The sequence below is a fragment of the Pogona vitticeps genome, chromosome 5 (genome assembly GCF_051106095.1).
Source record: "Pogona vitticeps strain Pit_001003342236 chromosome 5, PviZW2.1, whole genome shotgun sequence".
Lineage (NCBI taxonomy): Eukaryota > Metazoa > Chordata > Lepidosauria > Squamata > Agamidae > Pogona > Pogona vitticeps.
In genome coordinates this window covers 2864454-2887867 of record NC_135787.1, presented here as the reverse complement: position 1 = coordinate 2887867, position 23414 = coordinate 2864454, and the positions used below count along the sequence as shown (strand labels likewise).

Genomic DNA, 23414 nt, shown 5'->3' with positions numbered 1-23414 from the left:
GAAGGGCAGGAGGAGGAAGAGGAGGAGGGAGAGCGGAGGGAGGGGAAGGCAGGCAGGCAGGCAGGCAGAGAGGGAGGGAGGGATGGAGGAGTGGCTGGACCAGGGAGGTCAGAGGAGGGATGCTCGGGGTGATGCGGCGCCCAGGGACCAGGGCGTGGGCCATCCCGGCCGGCAGCGAGGAAGGAAGGAAGGAAGGAAGGAAGGAAGGAAGGAAGGAAGGAAGGAAGGAAGGAAGGAAGGAAGGAAGGAAGGAAGGAAGGAAGGGGACGCCGGCGGGCAGGGAAGAGCCGAGGCGGCGGAAGGCGGGCGAGGTGAGGCGCGGGCGAGGGGTCTGGCCGGGGTCCCCGGGGGAACCGGTCCCGGAGGCGCCAGGGCGAGGGCGAAGGGGACCGGCAGGCATGGAGGCGGCGAGGGCCGGGACCTGGCCTCCCTCGCGGGGTTGGCGTGAGAGGAGCGCGGGCGGGGGAGGGGGAAAGAAGAGGCTTGTCGCGCGTGGTCGCGGGGAAGGTGGTCGGGCGGCGGGGAGAAGCGGGCGGCAAAAGTGGAGGGATGGAGGGAAGGAGGACGGGAAGGGAAGAAAGAAGGAAGGAAGGAGTGGATGGATGGATGGGTGGAAGGAAGGAAGGAAGGAAGGAAGGAAGGAAGGAAGGAAGAGCAAAGAAAAGAGAAAGGAGGCAGTTCAGGCGGGCGGGCGGGCGGGCGGGCGGACAGAAAGGAAGCAAGAAGGACGGACGGGACGGACGGAGGGGCTCCGCCTGCGGGAAGGGGGCCCGAGGAGGAAGGCTGCCGGGGAGCGAGGGAGGGAGGGGGCGGCGGGTGGGGGGGGGGTCGGGGGGCGCCCCCTCCCTTCTCCTCCTCCTCCTCCTCCTGGTCGGGGCTTCCCGGCCTGCGGGGGGGGGGCTTTACCGTGGCCGCGGGGAGACGGGAGCGCGGGCCCTCCCCGGGGCCGCCGGGGCCGCCGCCGCCTCCTCGTCCTCCTCCATCATCCGCCAGCGCCGGCGTGGGCAGCAGCAGCAGGAGGAGCCTCCGGCGCGGGTCCCCCGGGAGCAGGGACGGGGCTGCGCCGGGGCCGCCGCCGCTGCTCCTCGCCGCCGCCTCCTGCCGCCGCCCCCGCCGCCCCCTCGCCCTCCGCCGCCGCCGCCGCTGCTCCTGCCGCCTCCGACGGGCGGCCTGGCCGCCTCCCGCCGCCGCCTCGTCCTCCTCCTCCTCCTCCTCGTCGTCTTCGTCCTCCTCGTCCTCGTCCTCCTCTTCGTCCGGGAGCAGCACCATGAGGACGGCCAGCCAGTGCTGCGCGGGTCCCGGCGGCGGCTCCAGGCGGAGCGGGACGGGCAAGGGCGCCCCCGCCACGGGCAGCGGGCCGGGGCCGGGGCCGCCTCCGCCTCCTCCTCCGGCCGGGCCGAGCCGGGCCATGCCGCCTCCCCAGGGAGGGAGGGAGGGCAGGCGGGCGGGCGGGGAGGGGGCTGGAGCCACCGGGCCAGGCGGACTGACATCATCCGGGGAGGAGCGGACTCCAGGGGACGGACGGACGCGGGGGGGGGGGCGGCGGCGGCGGCGGCGGCGCAGGAGGAGGGGGAGGAGGAGGAGGAAGAGGAGGGGGGCGCCTCCACTTGCCTTACCCCCGAAGAGCCCCCCCCGCTGTGCCCCCCAACTCCCAGCCCACCCGGAGCATCCTTCCAAACCCCAGCGCTCCTGAGCGCTTGCCCGCTCCCCAGAAAAACCGCCAGAAAGTAGCTCTAGACCACCCTCTCTGGCCCCCCCACACAATAAACTTTCCCATGGTGACCCCCCACCCCGAAAAAGGAGCGGTCTTCAGACCCCACATCCATGTTTTGGGGAGACCCTCTCCTCTCCAAGCATTCCTTTCCTCCCCCAAAACTGGTAAGATCTCCAGGGCTACTCCAAAGGATGCCTCCCCTCCCCTTGGGAAGCCTTTGAAGTGAATCCCATCGTCCCTCCTCCCCCCCAATCAAGGGACAAGGTGTTGGACCTCAAGATCCTGCTGGGCTGTGCCGTCCTCATCAGCCCTCAGCCTGGGCTGGGCTGGTAAAGACGGGTGAGGGCTTGCAGTCCTCCGAGACCTGGAGGGCCTGGCGTGCTCCAGCAAGCCTTAGGGATGGCAACCCCCCCCCCCCAAATTAGGGGACAACGACATCAACAGCCTCCCTCCTGAAGCCCCCACCCACCCAAGTCCTCTCAGAGAGCAGAGCTGTGCGTGCAACCCATGTCCTGATGCCCCCCACCAGGTGCGACGTGGCGCCCAGTGAGGTCCTCCTGCTGGTCCAGTGGGCTTCTGCACAGGGGCTGGGGTGGGGCGACTGCTTTAAAACATTTCCCCCCCCCATAGAACCATGATGTTGGAAGGGGACCTATAAGGCCCCTGAGTCCAACCCCCCCTGCTCGATGCAGGAATCCAAATCAGAGGAGATCTGCCAGGCGGTTCTCTTAAGTTTCTCCCGAAGGCCTCCCGGGTGAGAGCGCTCACCACTACCCCTCGAGGTCATGGCTTCCACTGTCGTTTTGCCTAAAGCAGGAAAAAGTTTGGAGTTTCCCTCGTCTCCCCTTCTTTCACACACACCACTATCACTTTGGCAGATCGTATCAGGAGCTCTGCTCTGCTCTGCTCTGCTCTGCGCCTGTTTCCTAACCAAAGGGTTCCTTCTGGCTGGGCAACAAGAATTCCCCTGCCTTTGGACCCTAGTGCGTGGAGGATGACCTCTGTGCCAAAGTGAAAGAAATCCCAGGTCCTGAGGAAGGGTCCCTTTGAACGGGCGTAGACTTGGGTTTCAAAGGGCAACTTGTCCGCGTGAAGGAGACACTCGGGATCCGACTCCCACAAAAAAAACCTTCAGGCCCCGTCTAGAGTCACCTGATTGGCAGCCGTGCAGGGGAGGTCCATGTGGTATTCAGCCTCAGAGCAGGACAAAGTCGTATGGGGGCCAGGATCGCTTCATCCTGTGCAGAGCTGGTGGCTCCTATGAAGTGGATAGTGGCGGGGGGGGGCGGGGAGTGGGAGAAGGGGTGAGGCTGGAGGAACCCGTCTGGTGGTGGCGGCGGTGGTTTTGTGCCATCAAGCAAACTCAAGGCTGCGGTTTCGTTTATCAAATCAATGCATCTCATGCTCAATCTTCCTCTTTTCCTACCACCTCAACTTTTCCTAGCGTTATTGTCTTTTTTTCCAGATCGTCTTGTCTCTTTGTGATATGGTTCAGTGTATGGGAACCTTACTCATTTTTGCTCTTACTGAGAGTTCCTGTTTGATTGGATCTAGAACCCACGGCGGTCCTGGGAAAGCATTCAGTGAAAGACAAAGAGGCCTGGTGGGGTCTGGCCCTCAAGAAGCAGCTAGAGGGTGCCTGAAGAGGGTGGCATTGTGGGTTTTGCCTTGGGGACCTGCTGGGGCTTTTCAAAGGCCAGCCCTCTTTCTGGATGCCGCCCAGGCGCTCCCCTGCATCCCCTGTATCCACACAAACAAACAGCTGTCCCAAATACCTATCCAGTCTCTTCTCCAGAACTCGCTGCTAAGAAGGGAATTGACTTGTGGTCCCAGGGTGGGGACTCGGTGCTCCTCTAGATGTGGCTGCATCACAGCTCCCACCAGGCGCAGCAGCCAGTAGAGCACATGAAGGAGAGCTGCAGGCCCACATCTGGAGAATCACGTTTCCTGTTGCAGCTTCGAAAGGGTGAGCTTTGGGGCCAACGTGGTGTTTGGGAGGTGCAAGAGAGGTCTCAATGCACATGCTTGGCCGTGGAGGCCATTTCCATGATGGCGCAGGAAGCCATCAGAGCGGGTGGTGCAAGGCATGTGTCCCCCCCCCCCCCGGCTTCGCTTGGTCCCTTTGCTACCCTGAATCTAACTCTCCCTCCTGCACCAGACAGCGCCCTTCACAGCCTGTTGCTGCAAACATTCAGAGCTGCATGCACTAGGGTGGTATTTGTGTGGGGCAGCCCTGTACGGACACACCTGGATGTGAAGTCCTATTGATCTAAATGGTGCTAACTCTGGAGTCGACACACCTGGCCTTGTATTCTCACTGTGGAGGAAGATGTAATGCTCTTCTGCTCTTGAGCAGGAGTTCCAAAATGGGTGTGCCAAGGGATCCCTGACCATCTGTCCTGCTCGCTTGGCCTTGTGGGATTTGAAGTCCAACAACATTTGGGGATAAAGGTTCAGGGACCCTTGCTTAGGTCTCCCTTCAGTTGTGGTGGGAGGGCAACTCTCGCCAGGGAGATCAAAGAACTGTCCTGACCCAGAATCCTGTGCCACTGGCTGTGCTGCGAGGGCTGATGGGAGCTGTAGTCCAACAATATCTGGAGGGGTGCACTCGACCCAGCCACAACTCGCCAGATGCATGGCAGTTCCCTAAAGGAGGAAAACATTGCCAAGCATGGATGAATTCTTGCTTGGTCTTCTTTCCTTTTTTTAAGCAACCTGTATTCCCAACCTTGGGTTCCCTGGACATTCTTGGACCACAACTCCCAAGAAAACCTGGTCAGCACAGCGAGTTGTGAAGGCTTCTGGGAGTTGCAGCGCAAGAATGTCCAGGATCGAAGGTTGGGCAACACTGCTCTCTATTTAAAGCAGCCTCCCTCAACCCTCGTACACGCTCCAGATTTGCCAGACTAAAACTCCCAGGGGAGCATGTCCTGAGATGATGGCCTGCGAGCGCAGAGGGTGCCCCTCTTCCTATAATCTGTTCCCTGGGGGAGTGAAACGGAGCCTTGACGCTGATGCCTCTTAGCCTTCCAAGGTGCCACAAGACTCTTTGCCAGGGTCACTGCCACAGACTGGCACGGGCCTTGGGCATCCTGGCACAGGGTGCAGAGGGAGGCCCACCTGGGCCATCTGTCTTTTGTCGGGATGGACTATGCACTGGGACAGAACCTGGAAATCTTTTTTTTTTAAACAACAACTCCCATGCAGGCTGGGGTATTCTGGGAGTTGCAGTCCCCAAAAATAATGTTTCCAGACTCTGGGCTGCAGACCAGCCCGTAGGAGAGCCCTCTTCCTCTTGGCCACCTGGGATGTGCAGTGAACAGGGAAAGGTGCCGTTGGCTAGGAGGTGCCGCCTTGCCTTAACTCAAGGGTGGGCAGCCTGTGGTCCTTTGGATGTTCTCAAGCTACAAGTCCCATCACCCTTCACCAACAGCAATGCCAACTAGAGCTGATGGGTGTTGAGAGTCCAGAAACCTCTGAATGGCCAGGCTTAGCCCACTCCCTGCTCTGCTTTGAGGTGCTGGCTCCTGGGGGCTGTTTTTTTTTTTTTTTAACCAAGGCAAGAAACGTTGAGGACCATTCTTCAAGTGTCTCCTAACTGCTCTTATGGGGATCTTTAGGACTGGGTGGAGTTCCTCTATTCAACTGATACAAAAAATAGTTAGTAACCTAAGTTGAAAAGCTACCGTATTTTTTTGTGTATAAGACACCCCCATGTATAAGACGCCCCCACTATTCTAATCCAACATTAAGAAATCTAAGTGGGGCTTAGCAAGTGTAGGGGGAAAGGGATCAAAGCGCTGCAGGATCGCCTTGATTCCTGCTTTCCCCTCCACTTGTTTTTGTTATCTCCTCAGCTTACTTCCGTGTAAAAGACGACCCTCAATTTTTAGTCTAAAATTTTTAGACAAAAGTATATTTTAGACAAAATATTTAGACTAAAAATTGAGGCTCCAATACTTTGGTCATCTCATGAGAAGAGAAGACTCCCTGGAAAAGACCCTGATGTTGGGAAAGTGTGAAAGCAAGAGGAGAAGGGGGATGACAGAGGATGAGATGGTTGGACAGGGTCATCGAAGCAACCAACATGAATCTGACACAACTCTGGGAGGCAGTGGAGGATAGGAGGGCCTGGTGTGCTCTAGCCCATGGGTTCACGAAGAGTCGTACACGACTGAACAATGATAGTCTTATACACGGAAAAATATAGTATATGCCACTCACTTCATCAAAGGGATAGCAGCTGAGAGCAAGGCTTCGTGATCCATGAGTGAGCCCTACAACCAAGTCCTGTCTGCTGTGCCAAGCGGGCCTCTCCTCTTGCAGGAGAACCTAACGTGTCCATGATCTCTGGTCTGGTCTTCTGACCCACCTCCCCAAACACAAGACAGCCTCTTGTGGCCCCAAAGCACAAAATGCTGAGTAACATGGTCTGGTTTATTCATCTAAGATTTTTTTAAAGTAACTTTGCAAACCTTTGGGTTTCAACTGAGCTTGTCAACAACTCCTTGTGCACCAAGGGCACTGCTAGATATTATGGGTAACGGCAAAGAGGGGGGAATGAAAGCAAGCACCACGAGGAAAGATGCTGGGGATGCTCCTCCTGGACAAGAGAAGGCTAAGAGGTAACACAGTAAACATCTTCAAGCTTTTGAAAGGCTGTCTTGTGGAAGACGGCAGCTGGGTGGCTTCCTGGCACTCCAGAGGGCAGGACCTGAACTAACATTCACATGACAAGCAAAGGGATTGTACCTAAACTGTTCTGTTTCCTTGAAGGAGGGTTTTTGTTTTTTAAAAACAGCAATCTCTTAGCTTTATACCTTTTTCTTGCATCAACAGGGCATTGGACTAGATCACTGGTTCCCAACCTTGGGTCACCCGGGTGTTCTTGGACCCTCTGCCGGCACAGAGAAGGGTGAAGGTTTCAGAGAGTTGCCAAACACTTGAGTTACCCACAGTTGGAACTGCTGGATCTTTGGAGCGCCTTCCCTCTGTACAGTTGTAGGATATTGTTCTGCATATATATTATGGCAAAATTCTACCAGCCTCTGAACCTTCCTTGAATAGGGAAGTGGTGCCACCTCCTGGATTGCTATGGAATGATAACATTCCCTAACAGTGGGAGTTCACCAGAAACAAGGAGCCTAGTCTTGAGAAAAAGGGGTTGGGTGTATGCCTACAAAGACGATAAACCCAGTGTGGTATAATGGATAGAGCAAAGGACTTGGGACTCAAGAGATCTGAGTTCGATTCCCACTCAGCAACAGAAACTCACCGGGGGAGGTAGAACTGATAAAATCTCAAATCCATAAGAGGCGTAACATGCTTACTTCTCATGCCTGTTAAAAGTGACTGTTTCAGATCTGGGAGCAAAGTGGAGAGATGACTGTGGATGATCAGCGGAAAGGAAAATGCATTCTGTACATGCACAGAATTAGCGTGTGTTTTTACAGTGGAACTCAAGTGAAGAGCAGGAAAGATCAGCGTTGAGTGGATGATAAGAATGTAGCTCTTCCAGAACGCCTTCTACAAAGTTCATCCAGGAGTGGTCAACAGAGGCAAAATTGTTCAAGAAAGCCAGATGCCTCTATTTGTTGAGCCATCCCACTGATGGCTACTGTTCTTAAAAGACAGAAAGCTGTTACATGATCATAGGTAAAGGTTTCCCTTGACATTTAGTCCAGTCGTGTCTGACTCTAGGGGGCGGTGCTCATCCCCGTCTCCAAGCCGTAGAGCCAGCGTTTGTCCATAGACAGTTTCCGTGGTCACGTGGACAGCACGACTAGACATAGAATGCCGTGACCTTCCCACCGAGGTGTTCCCTATTTATCTACTCGCATTTACATGCTTTCAAACTTCTAGGTTGGCAGGAGTACATGATCATAGCAGTAAATAAATAACCATCAGCTTTGCCTCCCCATTTCCTTGGCTACACAATGCTAAGTAGGAAAAGAAACTCTTTGGATTTTGGAGTAGATAGATCTGGCCTGGATGCGAACAGATGAGTGATACATTCTGGCGATGATGCCGTCGTGATTTGTCTAGCTCTTTGTTTTTTCATCTTCCTCACCTCAGCCTCTGAAAGGTGCATTTTGCTATCGCACACATCCCGAGAGTGGATTACGCAGCCCTCCTGTTGAAGCCGAAGGGGCCTCGAGGGCCTGCCTGGATGGGAGACAGGCTCTTACGTTCAGTCCTGGGCTGTTATGAGCGAATGTGCAAATACCTATCAAGGGAATAAATGCAGGCACCCCGCCAGGCACTGCACGACAGAAGGACGGAGTAACAAAGCGGTGCTCCAAAGAAAAAGGGAATCCCTAACGTTGGCTGCACCATCTAGCGGAAGGAAGCTGCCAGGACTCAGGGCCTCCTTTTAAGAACCGGAATTCTCCCCCCCCCCACCACAGCCATCTGGGCCACACGGCAGCAATATAGCGCTGTGACAACGGCTGGACGGTACTCTTGTGTCTGCCTAACCAGAAAAATACTGTTTATGTGTGTGTTTAGGCAGGCCAGGCCCAAAACATATTATGCCCAACTTCTGCTGACGGATGAAACGGCCCCTTCCCAACTCACAGAAGTGAGCCCGGCTGAGGGATTGCTTTCCACAGAAGATGCACTAACAAGTTCCTCCATGTTGCTTCTTCCAGGGGTCTCAGACAGAAAAGTCTGAGAGGCTGTGGACCCTTGGAATCTTGAGGGTTCTTCAGACAAAACTGAAGGACAAGAGTTGGGGGGTGTTCTCCGCTGCCCCCCACGGCCCCTGAAACATGCTGACTTTCCAGCATCCCGTCTTACAACGGTGTTATGCAGGACTGGCTCTTTGGAAAAATGAAGAGTGGACTGCAGCCGGCATTTTAGATGTAACCCCTTGGAGGTTCCGCATCTCCCCTTAAACAGTGGCATGGTTTAAAAAAAAACCTCCAAAAGGAAAGCAGAAGAGCGTGTGTGTGTATGCACGCGCGCGCGCGCGCGCGCACACACACACACACACAAACTCTGCTTTTGCTGACTTCTCTCAAAGGAATTTATCCTGCTTCCTGCCTGCAAGTTATTCTCTGGCATCAGGTCTACGGCAATGTTCTTCAAGCTGGTGGCCTCCAGCTGTGTTGAATGACAACTCCCATCATCCACAGGGCATTCACAACAGCTGGAGATGGTAGGAGTTGCGCTCCAACTTATCTGAAGGTAAACCAGCTTGTGAAGAACTGGGCCGGTTCCTTCTTGAAAGCCACACACAGTCATTTCACACCATAGCTTTGCTTTATTCGGCTGGCAAGCACAAGGCTCTGGCTTGGCGTGGCCTCATCGCTGGTGGTGGTACATGTCCTTTCAGGCTGTCGTCTCAACACAAAATAGGCCAATTAACTGTTGACCCGAGGGGTCAATGGTGGCCCTAAGGCCAGTAGGAAGCCCTTGTCTTCTCAGGTGTTCACAACAGTGTTGGAAAAAGGTGTCGGGTCTCTCTCTTGTATGGAAGACCAACGCCTGCGTTGCACCCACCTGCTCGAGTCTGGAGATACCCAATGGGTAGAGTGCAAGAATTACAATTAAGTCCTGGCAGCAGCTCCCATGCCCTGGTTTAAGTCAGGGCGGCTGCCTTTATGGATTTTCACACCTTGATGTCAAAAGGCCAGGATTTCATGAACGCGTTGCGGCCAGCGCAAATCTTTGCAGACGGGAACCGGTGTTATGAGAAGCAGAGCTTGCTGCTCTGATGGAATGGAAGCTCCCCAACGTCTCCCGAGGGGCACAGGAGGCTTAAAACAGAACCCTGTGCACGTGAAGAGCTCCTGCGAGGATGGCTTCAGCCCTTGGTAGTCCCAAACCAGGCTGAGAGACCACATACTCTTTGCTAGAACAGAAAGCGGACGGCTGTTGCCCCAACCGTGGCTACTTCCTTAGAAGCAGGAAAGAGCGTCGGCAGATGCAAACCATGTCATTGGCAGGGTTGTGTTTGGTTTTTTGAGGGGAAGGAGTGGAGGGAATAAAGAGGGCGAATGAAGGCTAAGAGAAGGAAGTGCAAGAATCCGGACAGTCCTCGGGTTTCTCACCTGACCTGACGGAGGATTCCAGGTGGAGGCTGGCACCCTGGTGCCAGTGGGCCGCCCTTGTGCGCTCCTCCTTCCCCTCTGCCACCACGGGAGGGTCGACAGGAGAGGGGCTGGCTGCACGCCCCTCGAGGCGGTCCCCAGATAGACCTCCCATGGCAGTGGGGAGAGGAGAGTTGCTCTCTGCTTGGCTGCCGGGACCGGCGGACTCTCTTTGAAGAAAGCGGCTGCCAGGAGGGTTCTGCCCGAGGCTCCTGGGCTCTTCCGACCCGGCCCATGGATCTCCAGCCTGCCGTTCCACGGTACTTTCTAGAGCAGGGCGGTCAGGCCCTCGGCCGCTTTCGGCCGCTGTGAAGGACGCCTCCCTTGCTTCGTGCCCGGGACCCCTCTCCAGGGACTCTCCTAATCCACCAAAGGGGTACGGCTCCTTCCCGGATGGTCCTGCTGGTTGCGGATCCCCTCGGCTGGAGTCACTGTCCTCGGCGCTCCTGCCATCGCCCGTGCCCTCTGCACCGTGGTCAGCAGGGGGGCCTCCCCCACTCCCAGGGCTGGGAGCCTCCTCTCTCCCTGGCGCAGGCTCCGTGGCCTGTGCACCCCCTTGAGGCGGGCGGTCCTCCTGGCCAGCCACGGGCACGACTGGCTGGTGGCAGAGCGGGCAGGTGTCCTGCACATAGAACCACTTGCGCAGGCAGTTCCCGTGGAACAAGTGGCTGCACTGCATGACGACAGCCACGCCCATCTCCTGCAAAGGGCCCAGAAAAAGGACGGTTAGGAAAGGCAGAAACCGGAGAAGCTGCCTTCGGCTGACTCTGACCCCCCAGCCCATCTCACCACAGTACTCCCAGCTCTGACTGGTAGCAGCTCTCCAGAGTTCTAGGCAAGACTCCTCCCTAGCCCTACCTGCAGGTCCCAGGTCATCTCTGGCAGTCTCCCAGCTAAGGACTGACACCCTCCAATCCTGCTGTGCTTCCAAAATCCAGCAACAGCAGAGTGGTGGGGGATGGCATGGGGTGGAGGGAGAGGGTGATTGGACAAGGCAGGACCTACAATGCAACTATCCCCCCATATGAGCCTTCTTGGTCCTTGGGATGGTCACAGGAGGCCCTCCTCTCGGTCTCATTGCCAGCCCAAGCGCAGCTGATGGGGACACGAGAGACAGGGTCCTCTCGGTGGCAGCTCCCAGGCTGCAAAATGCTCTCCCTCGGAAAGCATGGCTGGCTTTCCGCTCCCCTTTTGCCCTTCCGCCGACAGCTGAAATCCCACCTTTTCAGGCAGGCTTTTAGCAATCCATGATTGAGTCCCTGGACTCCTTTTTAGAGTTACAATAGCTTCTAAAGTTGACTTGCTTTTAATTATTCGATTGCATTTGGATTAGGGCATAGTTTGTTTTTTAATGTTTCATTTATGTTTTAAGGTCTATTCTTTTTAATGCCTTATTGGGAGAAAGGTGGCCTGTAAATAAATAAAACAAGCAAGCAAACAAGCAATGGGTGGAGGCAGAATTCAGCAGATCGTGTTTGTAAACAGAGCGCCCGAGGCACAGGCCTGGCAGCTGTCCAGTGGGAAGAAAGCTGGCGACGAGGAAGACTGCGATGAGCCGAAGGCCTTAGGGCAGGGGTAGTGGCCCTCAATATGGCTCCGTGGGCTGGGGTTGTACAAGGTCACACTCACACACAATGGGGCAGGCCGCAAAACACAACTCTGGGGTTGCCTCGGGCTTAGGCGCCCTTGCTTTGGCAAGCAGCATCAGTTCGGACAGGGGCTAACTGGAACCACTGCCTTGCATCAGGAGAAGGCAGGTGGAAAGCAGGTGGGGTTTCCTGGCAGTAAAGTTGCCTTCCCAAGGAGGCAACTTTACTACCAGGGCCGCCCTTCCACAGTGGATTCTTTGCAACGACAAAGAGAACTGCATGCTCCAAGGGCCTTTCCTATGGGCTTCCTCAGGGGAAGAAGTTTTGCCTCTCCCTTTCTCCCTGTTCCACATCACAGTTGCGTCTGCATCTCAAGATTGGAGAAAAGGCCAGGAAAAAAACACACACACCCCACCATTGCCAGTACAGGACGTGAGAATTCAGAAGCTTACACTGGGATGAAAAGAAGGCTAATGCAGCCTGGAGCTTGAAGAAGAACCTATCTTCCAAGTTGGGTAGGACTAGAACTCGCAGCCAGTGGCACCAGTCAGAGAATGGCTGGCGTGCACCAGGGGAGGATTTCAAGACAAGTATTTAACTGTTCTAAGAAGAGGCCTAAGAAAAGCATCTCTCCTCTTCTACTCCCCCCCCCCGGCAAAATGAGGAGGTTTTTTTTTTGCTTCAAAAGAAATGAGAAGATAAGATACTGGGCTTCCTGGGTGTTTGTTCTCCTTCCAACCCTGCAGTTCTATGACTGAGTGGGTCTACTCTATTTGAGACTGACCACAGGATCCAGTCCCTGGAGTCCAATGCCACCAGGAACAGTTAGCTCCACCTAATCAAACCAGGGCTAGTCTACACCCCTACCAAAAAGGGGGTGGTGGTGCTCCAGAGGGCCACAAGGGGAGGGTGGCGTCTGCGCGCATACGTGCATGTTCTGCTCACCTGGAAGCAAATGGCGCAGACATCGTTGTGATTCTCCAGTTGCGTTCTGGTGGCCTCCGGCAACGAGCTGATCTTCTTGGCCGCCTCTCGGCGGAGCAAGAAACTCTTCCAGCCCAACTGGGCCCTCAGCCAGACGTTGAAGTAGCAGTGGATGATGATGACAGATGCCCCCATCCAGCTCCACTCCCCAAAAATGGACTCCCAGGTGCCATAAGCCACCACGCAAACGGCCACCAGAAACTCCAGCACCCGGCTGATGGCGTTGACGTAGTAGATGATCTCGTCCATCTTCTCCATCGGGGAATCTTGGAACAGCTCAATCATGAAGAGGACGTAGATGAAGAGGGTCCCCATGACCTGCAAGGAGGGGGGGGGGAAGAGGGGTTCTCTCTTTTTTGTTTTGTTTTGTTTATTTTATTGGATTTCTACCCTGCCCGTCTAGACCAAAGGTCTACTCTGGGCGGCCAGGTCTCCTCTCTTCCTTTCCAATCCTTTTTTTAGTGCCGATGCCGCTCTTGAATCTTAAGAAAGACAGCATCCGAGACAGCGTGCATGAGAGGCTGAGAGGAGGAGGGGGTCCCCAGGGGTACCTGCAGCGACGTCAGCATACAACTGGAGACCAGGATCAGGAGCCAGAAGTCCATGTGGAAGAAGTGGGCAATCTTATAAGCCATGTAGCCTGGAAAGATCAGGAGGAAGAGGCACATGCTGACTGCCCGGAAGTGCTTCCAGACGCTCCTACGGGAAGAGAGGAAGGGCCAGGGGGACAGAGCAGTGGGTGAGCGGCTTTCTGAAGGGGCGGAGGTCACCCGCTGCTGCCTCAGGGTCCAGAGGAGACTGGGCCGGTTTTGGATGGGATCCAAGAAGAGAGAAGGCCGAAGAGTCATACAATTCTTCTCCCCTGCCCCTTAAATGGTGGAGATGCAATGGAAAATCAGGAGAAACAGAGCCCCATGGGGGTGCGTGGGGACACGTTAAGACCATTCCTAGGAGATGTCTTTTGGCTCTTTGCCAGGGTCTTTCTCCTGCCTGGAGAAGACTCTCCCCATCTTGGCTCCTCACCAGGTTCCCCCCCCCCCAGGATCCACTTTTTAAACAAAGCATTTGCTAAACCAACCTGCTGTCCTCACCTTCCGAGCAGAGAAGCTCCCTTAGATTGAGGCAGATCGTTCATTGATCCATCAAAATCCTGCCTTCTCTGATCTGACAAAGGTCATTCAAAGCTTTGGGCAAGCAAAGACGGAAAGAGCTACTCATTTAGACTACAACTTCCAGAATCCACAGGTTACCCATCCTGGTTCGGATGTTTGGGAAGTTGCATCACGAGAGAAGACTGTTTCCAATCACTAGCCATAGGGGGAGAAACACACCCTAGCCTGGTAGCTATTGCACCTAAATCGATATATTGGTAAATTGTTTCCAGATCAGCTGATCCACAGAGACCGCTTTGTTTTCTCTGTGCCTCTGTGCTCCGCGTCAAACTAAAAGTCTGGTGCCTAGAAAACTATAACGGGCAGCCGCCTGTATCTCAGCCATCACTCTGTTCAGCCCGCAGGGGGGAAAAGCGCATTAACGCTACATCCCAGCCATCCGTTGCAGATGGCCGCTTTTCTCTCCAGGAGGCTTCATTCAAATGTCCTGCAGCTACAGAGAGAGACATAATGCCCCCAACGTTTTTTGAACTTTCTGAGTCCTCCCCTGTTTGCTAATTTTTGTTCCGTCACACCAGATGGAAGTTCCGGTGAGCACGACAACTCGTACTAGGAGCTACTTCTGTAACCTTCCTGGGGTCCCAAATAAAAAAGTCCTGCCTGCCTCAACACGGGTGTTTTCTTGTTCTCAACGGGTGTTTTCTTGTCTCCCGCCGGGAGAAGATCCAGGGACCAATTCTCTGGTTCCAGCACTCACGGGGAAGTCCGCATCAGTTCTCCCTACTCCCGACCCCCGAACTGTCACCAAGGGATTGCACTCCCCCCCCCCCCCCGGTCAACAGGCAATGCACCATGTTGCACCAGAGTGCTGGTCCCTCCCCTTTCATGTTCCTACGCTCCCTCCTCCCTCCTGCGTTGGGGGACGATACCCCCAATCTCAGCACTGTTCTCCCACCCCCACCCCCCCAGAACCAGGCAGCAAAGACGGAGCGGGGAGGTCACCTGTTTCGTGATGCTCCCAGACCCAGGACTACGGGATCTGTGATTTCAATCATGGACTGCAGGGTGGAGGTCACCACGATGAAGAGGATGATGCTGAGGAGGAAGGTTCTGTGGAGGAGCTGCAGGTCCAGCAGGTCCGTCTGGATGGCCAACAAGAGCAAGGTCACACCCTCTGTGACGCCCCTGGAAGACAAAAAGGGGAGGAAGAGGACGGAGGTTCGGGGGAGGTCCCTTTTGGGGGGAGGGGGTCCTGACAACGGGGATAGGAAAACAAAATGCCAGCGGGCCAACACAGTTGTGTATGGCTAAAGGGAATATAAAACTAGTCTGTACAAAGACAGGGCTTGATAAGGCTCCTCTTGGTCCAAGGCAGAAATACCCAGAAGCACGAGACACTTGCGACGCTCCCAGCCTTGTCTGCTTCTTAGTCCAACTTCTCAACTGGCTGAGGGTCCCATGTAAGATCTTCTGGGCCACGTCAGACCTGCTCTCAGGACTGCCTCTGTGGCTGAATTTCAGCCCTCTTATTATTATTTTTCTCCTTTCCTAGCACTATACCATGCGGTGCCAGACATCAGAAGCTAAGCTGGGCTGGGCCTGATCAGTGTTGGGAGAAGCCAGTGAGGAAAGCATGTTAACGGTAGTAAGAAGACTTACCATTTTCCACCTAATTCTCAGAGAGGTTTTTCAGACAGCGTTCAATATACTGACCTTGGGAGGACGGAAGGCTGAGTGAACCTCACGGCAGCTACATGGGACCTGAACCCAGGTTGTGAACAGAATTTAATCACTGCCCCACGAGGCTCCTAGCAAACGGGGGAGGGGGCAGAGGTACTTTCAGCCTTGGATTTTCCGGGTTCGGGAGCTTTCTAAGCCACATGCCAGTCTCACCTGTGCATCACATTCCCGTTTTGGAAGGCGCCGTAGCCCGCCAGGTAGAACTTGCAAAGTCTGAGTAGCCCCAAGGCTAGGTAGGAGATGGTGAAGGTGAGCCCGATGAGGGAGTAGGGAGTGCTGCAGCATTCAGCCACACTGGGGACAGAGAGAGAGAGAGAGAGAGAATCTCAGTGCAGTCGGTAGTAGCCCTCCGTCTTGTTTCCAGGGGCATCGATCAATAGCCGCCTCCTGCAACTTGACTCTCAGCACATATTTGTGGACTCACAGAATCTCGGAGATGCTCATCCATCTGTCCTGTATGAGTCTAAGCCGCTGCGCATCGCTACGGCTTGTGGCAGCACTGCACAATGGAGGACCTCCTCCCCTCGTGGCCTAGACTACTGAACAGGTGAAGGGCCCTAAGGCAGCTCATGGCACCCATCTCTCTATCGATCCCCTCTGCCATTTGGAGGCTCCTTCACTCAGCTGGGAGAAATCCCGCCCAGGTCCCAGGCAGTCTGGCTCAGCTTCCGGCACCCCGAAGAAGGTGGCGCCACCTGCAAGCTCGGCTCCTGTGCCGCTCGCCCTGAACTCTCGCGTGACGGCAGACTGCACAGCTGTCCACGGCAGTGAAAGACCTGGACTTCTGCCTCCCAAAGACTTCAGTACCGTCCTTAGTCCTGGCAAGAGGGATCTCCGGTGCTGGGACTCAAGCCGGGCTGCCTCTCCTGCCCGAACGAACGAAGCAGTTGCCCCAGAGTGCAGACTCCCGGTGTTGTCAAAGCGCAACACGGAGATTACCACTTCCTCGGCGGTGGCTCCTCGCCTCTGGAATAACCTTCCCCCTGATATTCACGCGGACCCCTCGCTGGGTATTTTCAAAAAGCAACTAAAAACATTGATGTTTTGGCAGGCCTTCCCCCCCCCCCCAGTTAATTCCCGACTCCTCTTTCCTTCTCTCTCCTAGTGTTTTACCCAATTGTTGAAAGTTTTCCTCTTTGTAAATTGGTTTTTATTATTGTTGTTCCCTTTGTTGTGAGACGCCTAGAGTGGTCAATCGACTAGATAGGCGGGATATAAATAAAATAAATAAATAAAAAATTGGTTGTGACCACGGAGAGGTGTTTACGAAATCTTCTGCCGCAAGAACCTGGCTGGCTTTGGGTGCAAGGGATCTTGATGGAAGGGAGGAGGGCACCATTTTCAGTTTGAGGCTAGCAAAGCCCATGTGCCTTTGGAACAGAGACTCTCTCTTCCGCCCCCCCCACCCCCATCCTGCAGTGGCTGCAGGGCTCACAGCAGCCCCTTCGGCTCCTGGCCTTTCCCAGCACAACCGGTAAGAGAACCAGAACAAGAGGGAAGGTGCAGAAAAACACCAGCTGACATTGGGGTGTGTGTGTGTGAGATGGTCCCATTGAAAGCGCTGCTTCCCGCCCTCCGCAGCCACCGCCTTTTCCTACCTGCTGAGGAAGATGAAGAGGATCCCTTGCTGGGACAAAAGGTTGCCAGAAGAGGAAGAGGCCAAGGCTAGGATCTGCAGGATGAACAGGGTGAGCCAGAAGACCAGGAACAAGAGAGGGACGGCCAGCTGCCTCCAGAGGGACATTCCCAGAGAGACCAGCCGATACACTTCCAGCACCTGCAGACAAAAATGGAAGGAGGGAGAAGGAGAGAGTGAGAAAGAGTCACTGAATAAACATCGTCGGTAGAGACTGAGATTTGTTTTTTAAAACACTGCACGACACTCGCAAATCCAGAGAATGCCAAGCCAAGAGCCCACAAGAATTTTTGGCAAGGCAGCGCCCCACCAGAGCTGTCCGGCAGTGAAAAGAGACTGCCTCGAAGGGTGGTGGAGTCTCCTTCTTTGGAGGTTTTTAAGCACAGGCTGGATGGCCGTCGGCCGGGAGTGCTTTGATGGATGTTTCCACATGGCAGGGGGGTTGGACAGGATGGCCTCCATGGTCTCTTCCAACTCTGTGACTCTACGACCTCTCCTAATGGGTCAGCCTCCACCAGAATTTGGGAAATGAGAAGGAAACCTAAGCCAGCAGATCCACCCCCGCGACACGGTTTGGCCTTTTCACAGCCACTGTCTAAGGAGCCCAGGTGGCCAGCCCCCTCCTCGTCTAACCGTTATGGCACGTGCTGTTCACAGCAAGTTTCATCTCTGGATGGTATCCCCAGCCCCTGTGGACGATACACAGAGACTATGCATCTCTCTCTCTCTCTCTGCCACAAAGGCAGCTCCCTCTATTCCAATCGCCCATCACATTGTTGCCCAGATGCAAAATCTGACATTGGGGCTCTCGGGTTCTGCTTAAAAATGTCAGTTTAAAAAGCAAAACAAATCAGCCAAGTTTGGGGTTGCGGGGGGGGGATGTTAAGTTGTGAGAGCTAAACAGGACATGGATGGCTGAAGGATGAAAGAAAATGCAAGGTAAGAGGGAAAAGCATGGCGTGTCCCTTAAATCTAATGGGAACCTGGCCTCTACTGGTGTCAGAATGTGCTTGACAAAAGGACACACTAGCGAACTAATGCTGGATATGACTTTCCACCCTGATGCCACAGAAAGCTGTCTCCTTTCACCTTGTATCTATAAACTAATCTGCTCTGTATTATTATATTGCTATTCTTTAAGAAACAAGAATGTATCCAGCATTGCAAGGCTTCTAGTCTCACATGGAATCAGCACAGGCTAACTGAAAAAGAAAAAGGGGGGGGGAACCCCCAAAGGCAGACCACCTGCCGGAGGTACAGGGGGGCACTCATGTTATATTGGTGGGGTCCCTGTTGGCAACTGGTCAGTCACCATGTGGAGAGATCATGGGGCTAGAAAGGATTTTCATCTGACCCCTGCTCAAGGCTCTTCTTAAGTTCACACGTAGAGATGAGATATTTTTATTCATCAACCAATACGAATATCTTGGACCCAGGTAGCCGGAATCCCCAGGCCTGTCTCCCAGAACCGACCCGTCCACTTACAGGTCGTAGCACAGCACGTGGGGGCTGGTGTCCCACTTGTCAGCCAAAACTCCAATGAACCCTGACGATGGTATCTCCGCCTTCTGGCTCTTCTGGCCCCTGAGAAGCTGAGCTGGGAGACTTGTCTGGAGCGGTCAGAGAGGCAGGAAAGCGCAGTTGCCGGGCTTCGTCAGAGACAGGCATGTTGAGCAGGATGCCGGCCCCAGTGTGCTGTGCAGCAACCCGTAAGTGGATGGTTCGGTTCTGGGAGACAGGCCTGGGGATCCTGGCCATCTGGGTCTGGAACAGGCATTTACGAATACAAACATCCCATCTCTATTCACAAGCATGCCTTCTGCATCATTCGAGCTGAACGGCGCTTTGTAAAAGAAAAGGCTCCCACATGATCTCCGAATATGGCTGGGCCTGTTTTAGAGCTTGCCTCAGATGCAAAACTAAACCAAAATATTACCATGTGAATGACATACATACATAACCGACTCTGGGAGGAGAACACAGCATCCATCAGTACAAAAACGGCACGGAGGAACGGCAACAGTGACCCTGAACTGGAGCCCCCCCCCCCCGTGTTCTCTGCTCCTCACCTGTGTGATCTCTCTGCAGGCCGCTGCCGCCAAATGGAAAGGCACCGACAAGCATGTTGTGGCAACATAGACCGCCTCCGTGGCAGTGAGGAGGGCAGCGAAGGTGTTGACCGTCGTCAGGGCTTGGAGCGGAAAGCCGCACAGGCGGGCCGCCAGAGGAAGGAGGGGACCGCAGAAGAGCCACACCCGCCTGGTCTGCAGCAGAAGGGCACAGAGGGTAGCAACGATGACCTGGCCTGGGAGAGAAAGGACAAGGGAAGGGCCTTCTAGAAGAAGGGAGCATCGGGATGAGTTGCAAAGGGATGGGCTACCCCCGGTTGGAAAATAGGTGGCTGCCCAGATTTTGCCGATTTGGTTATTCCTGCAAGTCCTGGGCAAGAGGCCCGCTGGCTACCAATGTGTTGGGAATTCGAGTCCATCTGGAGGATCTCGCCTGGCCCATCTTAGGTCTAGGCCTCCCTCAGCAACCAGATCTCCCGTGTCTCCATTTTTCATCCCCAAGGGCTGCAGCTCCTCCATCTTGGATAGCAACATGCAGACTGGAAAGCAACAGGTCAAGCTCCCCCAGATTGCTGGATCCCCAAGCTTGGAGAAATTTACCCAAAGTTTTGACCAGAACTGATTTGTGGGCTGCCAGGTGACAATAAACCAAACATGCATGTGTATGTGTGTTTGGCAGAGAATCCATATAAACCCACAAATATTTGTAATATAAGCCCATTTTTTTAATCACTAGGGTCAAAAATTGGTACGTTCCACCCATGCCTACCAGCAGAATCTTCCTCTCTAAAGTCTCAAGCAGTGATTGATTTTTGGCCTGCTCTGCCCCTTCACCCTTTGCAGCTCTGCCTAGGACCAGCTGCTGGTCTGTTCTCCACCACGAACCTGCTTTTACAAACCAATAGTTTTCACTGCAGCACCAGCTCTCAACTAACAAAGAAACTGCAGTTGGGGGCAGGCTCACGAGGTAATCCAGACGAACACCCTCACTCCTTACTTGTGAGTGCAGTGGCAAAGCAGCTGAGTGCCACAGGATCGCTGTACACGGCACCATGGAAATCACGTTCCATCTCATGGCGGATGTAGTCCCTGGAAAAGGAGACCACACAAAGACCCATAAAAGCAAGAGCAACCTCCGAGCGTGAAAGTTGTGAGCCAAAGAGCTCGGCCGATCCTGCAGGAACCAGCGTCATTCTCAAAAATCTACCCATGGACCATCCCTCTTCCATCAGCCTCCAAGGCTGGCCTTCATGCCCACCCCACAGTTTCCACTCAACAAATTCTCTGCCTACTACTTCCTTTATTCACTGGCGGGAGTGAGAAGCGGGTGAGGGTCACAGCAAGAGACCCTTCTCAAATTAGCCAGAAAGAGCTGCACCGCCACATGCCGCCTCCTTAGGCAATAATTAACTCCTACAACCAGGACTCTCTTAATTCCTTGCAAAGGTGAAGAATACTTTTGATATCGAACCTTCTCTACCGGGAGCCTTGCGCACCCCCTGAACTTTCCATTCTAGGAAGCCAACTCTATGATCAGGTTCTTCCAACTCTCCAAGGAAATTATCTTACGGTGTGCAACCTTTCCCACATCATCCCAAAGTACTCCATACCATCTGAATTCGCCCTTTCTAGAAAACCAAGATCAGTTGCTTCTAGTTCTCAAAGGGAAGTTTTAGAATTTTTACCGGGCAGTCTGGTGGCTCACATAAAGCAGCAAAACTGTCAGGATGTAGAGGTACAGCTTCACCAGGGACCGGACTGGGAGCAGCAAAACCACCATACACACCACGTGACCTAGATGTTGAGGGAGACCAATATTTAAAACACACTTCTGTGTTTCTTTGTGGGAAAGTCATGCCAAATTCCCAGGATTCTCCATCAAGTCTGCCTAAAGTAGAAATGTCAAATAATTTCACCAATATCTCATTTAAGGTTGAGAATTCTCAACAGCCTCATCCTGTTTTTCCATGCCTGTCGTTTCAAATTCTTAAGCCTGTCCTAAGTCTTCCCAAAATAGAAGTAATCTATTGTCCATTATTATGATACACATTGAACTAAAATTATTTCTCCAGGGCCTTCTGTAAACTATGTTTTCCCTTGCTGTCATAATCTAAAGTTTAAGAAGCCAGTTTATAGCCTCAGGTAATGCAGTTCATTTATGTACTTATATATTTTACATTTTGCCATTCTCCCAGAAATGCGATCTAAGGCAGAACACAAGAAGAATAAAAGTTATAGGTTAAAACAGGTTCTTAAAGCCAGGCTTGGATAATTATATACCAAAGGTGATCATGTTAAAAAGCAGAGAAATTTACTGTAGAATTGAAACAATTAGAAACCATTTTAAAACACATTTTTCTGTGTTCTGAAAATGTAGGTTTTCAAAGACACCCACATGAGTTGGATAAGAACTGACTACTTATCCATCTCAACGGCTTGCATTTTGGAACAACAGAAAAATGTAACCATCCACAGGCAAAATTTCCTAGTCTGATACAATGTATTCCCATTTGGACTCCCTGTCATTTAGAAAAAGGGCATTTAAAAAGCAATAATCTCCTTATATTGCACTCAAAACTGTCAGCTAACAGCCACCAATCCCTTAATGGATGTGGCTTAACACACAAAGCAAAGCCTCATAAGGTGTAGAAGGCAACCGGTTCACTTCTTCATATCGGGCTCAAAGGACCAGGTGGCAATAAAAAGCCTTTATAATATACTAATAAAAGAACATTTCTAAAAGAAAGCTGAAGTCCATTCCCCACCCACCCGCTCCGGCAACATAGCATCGATGCATGCTCAGTTATAGGTGGCTTCAACCAAGACTGTCTTGACAAGCTGTGACCCAAAAGGTCCCCTCTCCTCGTGCTCCCAGGTGGGGCGGCCCCACCGGCCTGCCCTTTACCTGCGTAGTAGAGGTTCCACAGGAGATGCTTCCGCAGGTGGGCGTCCGGGGATCGCGGGTTCAGGAGCTCGGCAAAGGCCTGGACGTCCCACCGGTAGAGCAGGTCCAGGAGGACGATGCTGGGCACCCGCAGGACGACGTTGGCCAGCTTCTCCAGGGTGGGGGGCATGGCTGGGCCCTTGGAGGGGAGGGGAGACACACACCCCAAACCCCAGGCCTCCTCTTTCCCTCCTTCTCAGCTCACCCTCCCCAAATCGGGGATACAGCCCAGCAAGGGGTCTCCCTCCCCCCAGAAAGACCTCCCCCCCTCTGCCAGGGGACATGGGGTGGGCAGGCAGGCCGGTCGTCCACACCCCACCCCAAAAACACCCCACCCCAACCTTTAAGTGAGCAGGGGGTCAGAGGCAGGGGAGGGGGGGCATTAAAGGTTCAGAAACTGGAATGGGGCAAATCTCCTGGTGGGGAGGAAGCATTAAAAGAGAGAGAGAAAAAGAAGATCTCGGGGTGGGGTTTTTGACAAGGGTGGGGTTTTTGACAGGGGTGGGGGGGCCCAGAATTTCAAAACCAGGGTTGGGGTGGGGTGGTGAATTTGCAAAGCCACTGAAATATGGGGGTGGGGGGCCAGGAAATTGTCACAAGGAAAGTGTGTGTGTGCGGGGGGGGGGGGAGAGAGAGAGAGAATCTTAATATGTCCCCCCCAAAAAAAAGAAAATGGGGGGGGTAAGAAGAAAACGGGATGGGGGGGTGTTGTATGCGGGGGGGGGAAGAGAGAGAAAGAGAGGCCACCAGCCTAGAAAAGGAGGGGGTGGGCCTGACCCTTTGGGCCCCCCTCAGGCAGACGAAATAGGGTTTGGGGGAGGGGGGAAGAGAGAAATTAATTGAATTAAAGCCTCAGAAATGGAGGGGGGGTCTGACCTCTGGGGAGAAGGCCCAGGCCTGGAGAACTGAGGGGGGGGTGAGGGCAGGCGATGGGAAGAGTGGCTAGGGGGGGGACACGACACACACACACACACACACACACCGGCTCCCTACCAGGCCAGCCCCCCCCCCCGCCTCCCTCCCTCCTCTTCGGGGCGCCGAACTTTCACTTTCCCTCGCGCTCGCCCCCGCCCCTCCGCGCAACGGAATCCCCCGCCTCCGAAGGCGCGGCGGCCATCTTGGTTGAGGGCACACGCCCCCCTCTCCTTCTACCGGGGCGGGGGCCCCCTCGCCGTCCACGTGGCGTCGGAGCCGCCAGCCGGAAGGCCGCGCCCGCCATCTTGGGTGAGGGGACGGCCTGCCTGGCAAGCCGCGACGCGCCGCCAAGAGTTCGGCTCGACGGGCGGGCGAGCGGGCGCGCGAGAGCTCCGGCTCCCGATCGAAGCCGCGCGGAACCCGGCGCTCGTGGGAATGGGGAGGGGACGGAGGCGTGGGAAGCGGGACGCGGGTTTTCATGGAGTGCGGGGGCAGGAGAGCGGCGGGTGTGTGTGTGTGTGTGTGTGTGGTGTGTGTGTGTGTGAGACAGAGACACAGACAGACAGACAGACAGACAGACACAGCCATAGGGCAGGCTCCTTGCAATAAAGCCTCCCG

General features: G+C 54.4%; 2 protein-coding genes across 4 annotated transcripts in view; both read right to left on the bottom strand.

Annotated features, from left to right (window-relative positions):
• LOC110086610 (transcription factor COE1) overlaps nt 1-1453 on the bottom strand; it is a 101133-nt gene extending 99680 nt beyond the window's left edge. The window contains exon 1 of one of the 2 annotated variants that reach the window (XM_078394426.1): nt 907-1453. In XM_078394426.1, coding sequence (XP_078250552.1) covers nt 907-1410 — 504 coding nt within the window. In that variant the 5' untranslated portion in view covers nt 1411-1453. The remainder of the gene's footprint in view (nt 1-906) is intronic. The other variant, XM_078394427.1, reaches the window with a different exon arrangement.
• Nucleotides 1454-8958: 7505 nt separating this feature from the next.
• On the bottom strand, nt 8959-22830 carry LOC144589569 (RING finger protein 145-like). Of its 2 annotated transcripts, none has more exons than XM_078394424.1 (10): nt 21843-22830; nt 20623-20731; nt 19935-20026; nt 18938-19173; nt 16831-17009; nt 15386-15526; nt 14495-14677; nt 12932-13079; nt 12342-12698; nt 8959-10507 (listed from the first exon to the last, which is right to left on the bottom strand). In XM_078394424.1, the coding sequence occupies exons 1-10, from the start codon at nt 22009-22011 to the stop codon at nt 9722-9724; spliced, it is 2400 nt and encodes a 799-aa protein (XP_078250550.1). In that variant the 5' UTR covers nt 22012-22830; the 3' UTR covers nt 8959-9721. The 2 variants fall into 2 exon arrangements, with proteins under 2 accessions (XP_078250550.1, XP_078250551.1); XM_078394425.1 differs by having other exon boundaries at nt 18938-19132; nt 21843-21873.
• Between the last annotated feature and the right edge of the window lie 584 nt (nt 22831-23414).

Bases quoted from the DNA above. Each gene is read 5' to 3' on its own strand.
- LOC144589569 (XM_078394424.1), bottom strand. From the start codon at position 22,011: ATGCCCCCCACCCTGGAGAAGCTGGCCAACGTCGTCCTGCGGGTGCCC. The intron at 20,732-21,842 runs GTAAAGGGCAGG...CTCAACATCTAG, and splicing joins GTGGAACCTCTACTACGCAG to GTCACGTGGTGTGTATGGTG. The intron at 13,080-14,494 runs GTGACCTCCCCG...CTCTTCCCGTAG, and splicing joins CTGGGAGCATCACGAAACAG to GAGCGTCTGGAAGCACTTCC.